Source organism: Chenopodium album, chromosome 8 (assembly GCF_948465745.1).
Source record: "Chenopodium album chromosome 8, dcCheAlbu1.1, whole genome shotgun sequence".
Classification (NCBI taxonomy): Eukaryota; Viridiplantae; Streptophyta; class Magnoliopsida; order Caryophyllales; family Amaranthaceae; genus Chenopodium; species Chenopodium album.
Genome location: NC_137841.1, coordinates 8,023,780 through 8,031,708, shown reverse-complemented (window position 1 = coordinate 8,031,708; position 7,929 = coordinate 8,023,780). Strand labels below are relative to the sequence as shown.

Here is a 7,929-nt window from a genome sequence, read left to right as displayed (position 1 = left end):
CTCAACAAAGGAATAGGATACTCCTATTTCTTGTACTTATCTTCCTTTGCCAGCCTGTTCAAGTGTTCAACCTTCCAAATATAACATTATTTTACAAACTCCCAAGTAAAATGCAATTAACAATCTAATTATAAACTAGATTACACTAATTCAAAACCCAACAAAATATATTAAATTTATTTTAATTTATAGAAAAATTAAAGGGAATTTTTTTTTTTAAAAAAAAAATCTCATACATAAACAGTGACACAGGTCACACAGGGCACAATACACAGAGCCCTAAAGATTCCTGCAATCGTGCACTTTGTCATACGTGTGGCATCCCATCTAATCTAAAACCAACCCCTTTTTTTCATTTTTTTTTTCATTTTTATTGCTTTTTTAATTTATTAAAATTAAATTTTGAAAAATTCATAAAAAAAATGTCTTTTCCTGTCAAATACTGACTGCCATGAAAGTAAGAGAGAGAGAGTATGTTGTTTTATAGAGAGAGAAAGGTGGGGCCCACAAATGAATTTGTTTGGGTTATAATGGAGGGTGGCATCACTCACATGGGGGGGTGGGAGGCGTTGGTGGATGGGTCTCACCATCAAACCCACAAGAGACGGGTCCCTTTATTTAAAAAAAAAATTATAAAAATTATAAAAAGAAATTAAATTGAAATAAATATAAATAAGAGTGACCCCACATGTACTGTCAGCTCCCCCATGTGACTCTTCTCTGTTGTGAAACTCTCCTTCTTGGCCTTGGCTTTGGCCCCTACCCTCTCTTTCTCAACACATTATTTACCATTTATAATGATTTGTGTGTATATACTTTCATTGTCATCTCCATATGCTACATTGTTTGTGATTAGACCAGCGTGTCATAACTCAGATGATTAGAGCTCCTTTCTCAATTCAGGTGATCATAAGATTGATTTTTCATTACTCACTCTTTGCGGCTCTCTAAACACAAAAGATAAAACACTGTTTGTGATTAGCCAGCGTGTTATTCTCGCTGTTTCAATTAAGTTGAAATACATTTTTGTTATATGGATCTGTCACACTATTTATGAATCTACCTAGTAACAAGAAAAAAAATCTTTCAATCTTAAGGTTCCATCCCACTAGGAGCATTTTGAGATTTAAATTCCCCCTCTTCTCCTCTTTCAAGTGTCTAGGCTTCTAAACCACGCTAAGTTAACTTGTGAAATTAGAGAGTAGACTAATAGGATAATCAAGGTAATTTCTTTGTTCGTGTGCTTGTACATAGGAAAATTGTCTGTTTCTATCTATCCTTCGTAATGTTTTAATACAACTCCTAATATAGAATAACAAGACAATTTTAGAAGGACGGAGAAAGTGGTTAGAAGTGTATACCTCAAACTATAATATAGGTCATTTGTCCAAGCAATAAATAGGCTAAGATACTAATCTTATATGAAAGTGAGTTATGAGAGAGTGGTGGGGGAGTAATAGGGGAAACAAGACAAATTTGGATTTGTGTAATTGAGGAAATGAAGCTGCAACAAGGAGACAAATTGTCCTATTTCAAGAGGCAACAAATTATACAAATAAATAAATATACATATATTTGTATATATAAAGCATTAATTCATAGCTGGATTGCACTTAAATAGAGACTTGTTCCCATTATAAATTCCCTTTTTCTATTTCTTTCATCATTTTTTTTAAGAAAAAGTCTACAGAAGTATACAATAACATCAATTTAACTAATTAAATAAAACCCTAAAAAATTACAAACTTCTATTTTTATACTTGATAATCTGAGTTCTTCAATCTTTAGATTTTGCTTCACACCTTCCCATTGATACAACCTTCCAATTTCCTCCAATTCTTCTGTTGTTAAATTGCTATTTGCTCTGACTTTGTGCTGCTTGGCTGTACAAAATAAGGACCTTTTTTTTTCCTAGTAATTTATATTTTTTTTAAAAAAGACTAAAAAAACCTATATTTTTTAAGGGCTTGTTTGTCTCTCTCTTTTTTTTTTTTTTTTACCCAAAATAATAGCCCATAAATAGAGAATAAAAGGAAGGGTTAAAAAGGAAGGGGAAGGTTGAAAATTACAGTGCTGAGTTACTGCTACCAATTATTACTATTATTAGTACTACACACTAATCATTCACTTTCTTTTTTTTACCTTTGGGTTGTATTACTGTGGACCCCACACTCCAAAACTTCCAACTACAGAATCAGAGATTTTTTGGGGGAGAAATAGTAGTACAACAAACAAACAGGGCATAAATAAACTGACCCCACTTCTTTCTTTTCTTTCTCTCTTTCTAACTGCCTTTTATCTTATGTATTGTATGGTAATTATGGTACTACCACTTCTACTAACACAACTACTAGAACTTTGGTACACTATTTGGTGGTGATGATGGTGGTGGAAGTTTTCGAATGTGATGATGGTGGTGGCGATGGCAGTGGCGAACCTTTTTTTATTTTCAATTTTATTTTTATGTTATGTTCCTCAAACAAGAACACCTTGGATGACTGGTATACAGAATGGTTTGTAACACTTCTTTCTCAATCTTTCCTGTAAAATAACAAAAGCAAAAAAAAACACCAAAAGAACAAAACATAAACAAATTTTTCGTGCTGTAGTGATGTAACAAGGAAATAATTCTATTAGATTTAGTGATAACGACGTACCTTGAATAATGATTAATAACGCCAAAACCTCGCCTTTTAGCCGCTACCTACATACCAATAGCGCCATGACCAGGGGAAAACCTGCACCAAAAGTCCAACACTAAGTTTGCTAGTAATCAAGGAGTAGTAAAACTAGTAATAGATGCATGTACCAATTTAGTCTTGGAGAGTATCAAAAGCATTCAAATTATTTTGGGTTGATAAATTTAGCATAATTTTAGGCCTTTTTCCACTCTAGTGCTACCTGCTTTCAAAATTGGTGGAGCCCTTCCCCCATGATTAATAAAAAAGCCCAAGTTTTTTTTCAAAAAATTTTAAAAAAAATTATGTGTCCAATGATTTTCTCCATGGAGAATAACTTTATATCAAGGTCCATCCCCTCATTATATCAGTACCATAGATCACAAAGAATAATTGTTTTCAAATGGAGGAAAAAACACTTTGCATCAAGTATACCTAGGCAATTGGAAGTAGCATGATGACTTGAAATCCAATGCGGTTGTGGCAGGATGGAAGGAGGAAGCCTTGGCGTTACCGTTAGCAGAAGCTGTACCTAGGTTAGATAACATCTCCACCTCGCTCCCGCTACCAACATTGTTACCCGCAAAGGTATTCAAGTACTGGCTCGCTCCTTTCCTAGGGGAAGCGAAAGGACTATCAGGGAGATTATGCTCCAAGCTACATTTATGAACACAAAAAAAAAGGAACAAAAAGGCATAAGCATTTTTCTTGTTTGAAAATTGATCTATACTAAAGCAAACTTTGGTCCCAAAAGTTTGCAACATGTTTAGTCTCCTAGCTTACAACTAATTTAGATTGGGTAATCTTCATAATCGTACTATATCATAAATGCATTGCCTAGAAATTTCATAATCTTATGGTTCTCAAGTGTGTGACATAATTTCTAAGATGGGTAACTTCCGAACCAATAATGAATCGGTTATGAAAAAAAGGTAAAAATAGTCACCTTTCGGGTAAATGGATGATGTTATCTTCATGACATGGATTGTCATTGCCATTGCAGTTGTTGCTATTTTCCTCCCCACCAACAGAACCTTCCTTTTCTCTGTCAGTTACCTCATTTATAGCCTGTTGCAATGCTTGTTTGGCGTCATTAAGTGGGGGGCTACCACAGTTTTCTGGGGCAGAAAAAAATGCAATCCGTTCAATACAACTTAACAAATTTACTACAATAAATGCTGCTGTTCAACAACTGAGCAATTTGGCACTGAATTTCCTGGACTAATTTAATGTTAAAAGATTAATGAAGGGAGCTAGTACCATCTGAAGCATCTGGACTGCTGCGGTCAGAGCTGAGGAGAGACTGATTGAATATGCTGTTAGGAGACTGAGTCGGAGAATGGATCGGTGGAGCACCGGTGGAGAGCGAACGGTGGTGATGGTTACGCTTAACATCAAGGAGCTGCAAACCCATCAATCTACGGCTTTGCAGCTCCAAAGCTTGCTGTAAATCAGCTTGCTCCTCTAGCTTCCTCCTCCACAATATGTATTGTTGTGTATCATACATCATTTTTGCACCTAAAATTCAATTTGAAGTTAAATAATGTTAAAATTAAGTGCAATAATACAAGTTCCAACATGAACAGAATAAAAAGATTATCTTTATTTTTTCTTTTGGGAATCTTTCTTACCAAGTGGAAGATCAAAAGGGTCCCTAGAATCAAGGGCAGTGGGAGAATTACAAGATGAGAACTCTCCCCTTTCCATCTGCTGTTGTTGCTTCCTGGAAGAAATACCAGTAAATCTAAGCAAACTATATTCGCAAAATTATCAAAAGATAAAGTTTTAGTCAAAATTCGACGAAAATTACCTGAACTTATCAGGCACTTTGCCCTTCTCCTTGTATGGTTTGACTAAAACTCGAGCATCGCAAACGAAATGAGGATTGCCCTTAGCCAGTATGATCTTAACAGTCTCAGGATAAACAAAGGTCACAAATCCAAACATACGCTTCTGCTGATATGGTATTCTCACATCTTGAACTGGCCCATAAATGCTACAAGAATCATGCCAATCAATTAAAATCAAAATGATTTTTTTTACTCTTTTTGGTTAAATCATTAATTTGTAAATACAAGGCAGCAAACAAGGAAATTAAACAACATAATCATCAAATTGCATCATAATTTAATAATAATTTATAAGACATCATCACTATCATCATCATCATAATCAATTATAGTCAATGGTAACAACATATACCTGAAATAGCTGGAAACATCCTCTTCCCTAAATGTGCTATCAGCTGGAAAAGTCAAGTAGATCTGCCTCGAAGCCGGGCTCGAATCACCCCGGCCACTATCTAGCCCTCTGGGGGATCGGCTAAACTTGTGCAAATCATCACCCATCATCAAAGCCGCCGCGGCTGCAGCAGCAGCTCTGCAATAATCAAATAGTCAGTACATTAAACTAACTTCACCAATCTAATCTAAAAAAAAGCTGTTACTAATGATTATTAGTACCATTTATGTAAAAATTACCTTGGAGAATCATTTTGTTGTTGTTGAGCAAATAAGCTTAATCCCTTGCTCATTGAGTAAGGAAAAGAAGCTGATGCGGAAGTTGGAGATGAAGCTGAAGCAATGGCAGCAGCAATGAGCTTCTGCTGTTGCATGGACATGGACTTAGATCTGAGCAGTTCATGGCAATGTTCCATCATTTCTAGCTTACTCGGCGAACCCACCAAAGCCCCGGCTGCATCCGAGTCGCTCATCATCCCACCACCATGAACAAATCTACAGCTAGAGCCATTCTTGCAGAAGCCTCTAGCATAGTAGAGACAAGGCTTCCACCCTAACCCGGAAGCCGGGTCATCCATCAATGATGCCAAGTTAATATCACTAACTGAGCAACTCCGCCTGTGGGGGAGTCCTCCACTACCTCCACCCCAGGCGGAGGATGCGGAGTTGGCGACTCCATGATGACCGAAGTCGCCAACTCCGCCACCCATCTCGAGCTCGGCCTGTGAGAAATACAGGTCGGTGCTCTTAGACCGGAGAGTTGGAGAATTATCATTCAAAAAGGACAACTGCTCCTGGAGCTGGAACTCATCCATCAATTCACCACCACCCCTCCCAACACCACCCCCACTACTCCGACTAACATAGAAAGGCGGGGTAGAAGGGTTCAAGGTAGACGGGTTTGACGTAGTATTAGCGCTGCTAGAACTCATACCAGCAAAGCTATTCCCAGAATTTGACATAGGGCTAATCAACTCATCTTGGTTACGATTATAATCAGCAAAAACAGAACCACCCCACGAAGGCGAAGAAGCAGAAGAAGGACTACTCAGTGTAGGTAAGGTAATAGAACTAGGAACCTTAATACCATTAGGCAGAAATCTAGAAGAAGATGAGGAATTTGTGGAATTCTGCCTACTAGAAAAGTTATTACTACTGCCATTATTATTAATATTGTTGTTGTTATTGTTGTTTGCATTAGAAGACGGAGTAGTAGAGGGCGTATTTGAAGAAGAAATACCCAATTCTTGCCTAGCCTTAACTACTACGGAGTGAAGTAGATTTTCCGGTCCAAACGCTAATCGTATCATTTCCTTCTCACCATGATCTTGAATTAGTAAAAGACCCATAATCTTCGAAGCATTTTCCGGATCCAAACTTTGTACTCTTGAAAACACTACCTTTGTTGCTTCATATGGATCCATTTCTTATCTTTTCTTTCTTTCTCTTCTCTTAGTTTCCAAATTCTTCCACAAAAGAAGATAAATCACCAAATCTTAATTATTGGAACAATTAACTTTTTTGTTCCTGCAAAATAAAATAAAAAATTTGAAAAAGGAGGAAAAAAAAAGGAGTGTGAGTGAGATAATGGAAAGTCAAGCCCAAAGTGTTATAAAAAAAAAATTAAAAAAAAAGTGTATTCTCGTGGGAGTTGAATAAAAAGAAGAGAGAATTTTATTATTATTTTTATTTTTTACAAAAGCATATCATAGTGACTGAAAAAAGTTATTGCAGTCACTTCAAAAAAAAAAAAAAAAAAAAGTTATTGCAGAACAGCTCCCATGCATTTGCTGCTACTTTTTATCTAATTTTATGTAATTTGTTAATTCATAAATGAAAAACATAATAAGAAGTGAAACCTTACCAGTTATAATAACTCTATGAAGTTTGAACAATAATTAGTCCTATAAATCATACAAATCAATAATCTTTGATTCTAATATATACCACCAACATAACATCTATACAAGCGTTGCGGAAACATCGCCTTGTCGTTGTTGTAGTTGATTCGATTCGAACATTATGCCAGCTTCAAAACCCATCAAAATAAACACTCAATAATTTCTGGGGGTTTTTTTTTTTTTTTAATTTCTGATTTGAGAGAGAGAGTTTGTTTATTTTTGTTACTAGTGTTTGAGGAGAGCTCTCACTCTCAACTTCTATTAAGAGATGATTGTTTTTAGTTGAGTGTTTTTTCTCTCTCTAAAACAAAGGAAAGTAAAGTGTTTTTCTCTCTCTAAAAAAATGTAAAATGTAAAAGAAAGAAGTAGTCAAGTTGAGTAGTGAGAGTTGGGGTTATAATTGAAGGGAGAGTGAGAAGAAGACAGCGGATTCAGATCTGGTTCATATAAACAGCACGTTCTCTCTCTCCTCTTTTCTTCGTTATTTTCTCTCTCTAAACCCCTTTTTATCTTCTTCTTTTCTGCCTATTTGCTCTCCTAACGTTCATATTAACTTATTCTTATTTTGTTTTATTGATTCATTAATTAATGCTTAAGTATTTATTTATGTGATTATATAAACTTCATAATTAATTCATAGTGTTAATTAAGATAAACTATAAAATTCATGTAAGGGAGTGTTTTTTGTCATCTTATCTCAATTTATATGAAAGATGTTTAGACAATGGTGTCATGAATCTCATTATATCTTCTATACTAATACACGTGGCTTTCATCACAAGATTTGAACTTACAACCTCTAATTCTATGTGATTTTTTATGTAATCTTTTGAATAAAAAATATTAATATGTAGCAAATGACACTATGAACAACTGTTAAATCAGAGGGAAATTATGTAAATATTCTCTGTATTCTTCTCATTAATATTCAAGGCCAATACAAATATATATAACACTAGGAGTAACAAACCCCTAAGCCCTACAATATTCTACTATATCTTTTCATAAGATATATTTCCTAAATTATATCAAAATAATATCATAGAGTATCTAGAATATCTCTAATATCCCCCCCCCCTCAAGTTGGAGCATACGGATTATAGATGCCCA

At 35.3% G+C, this 7,929-nt stretch overlaps 1 protein-coding gene across 3 annotated transcripts; it reads right to left on the bottom strand.

The window, feature by feature from the left end:
• Positions 1 to 1,553: 1,553 nt before the first annotated feature.
• On the bottom strand, positions 1,554 to 7,300 carry LOC145641686 (zinc finger CCCH domain-containing protein 53-like). Of its 3 annotated transcripts, none has more exons than XM_081692602.1 (10): positions 6,783 to 7,300; positions 5,159 to 6,445; positions 4,881 to 5,057; positions 4,489 to 4,674; positions 4,310 to 4,401; positions 3,939 to 4,196; positions 3,625 to 3,796; positions 3,114 to 3,293; positions 2,658 to 2,738; positions 1,554 to 2,541 (listed from the first exon to the last, which is right to left on the bottom strand). In XM_081692602.1, the coding sequence occupies exons 2-9, from the start codon at positions 6,340 to 6,342 to the stop codon at positions 2,705 to 2,707; spliced, it is 2,283 nt and encodes a 760-aa protein (XP_081548728.1). In that variant the 5' UTR covers positions 6,343 to 6,445; positions 6,783 to 7,300; the 3' UTR covers positions 1,554 to 2,541; positions 2,658 to 2,704. The 3 variants fall into 3 exon arrangements, with proteins under 3 accessions (XP_081548728.1, XP_081548727.1, XP_081548729.1); XM_081692601.1 differs by having other exon boundaries at positions 3,114 to 3,335; positions 6,783 to 7,297; XM_081692603.1 differs by lacking the exon at positions 3,114 to 3,293.
• Positions 7,301 to 7,929: the final 629 nt, after the last annotated feature.

Coding starts and splice junctions, on each gene's coding strand:
- LOC145641686 (XM_081692601.1), bottom strand. CDS start 6,342: ATGGATCCATATGAAGCAACAAAGGTAGTGTTTTCAAGAGTACAAAGT. Junction 5,058..5,158: donor CAACAAAATGATTCTCCAAG/GTAATTTTTACA, acceptor TGATTATTGCAG/AGCTGCTGCTGCAGCCGCGG. Junction 4,197..4,309: donor CCCTTTTGATCTTCCACTTG/GTAAGAAAGATT, acceptor ATTGAATTTTAG/GTGCAAAAATGATGTATGAT.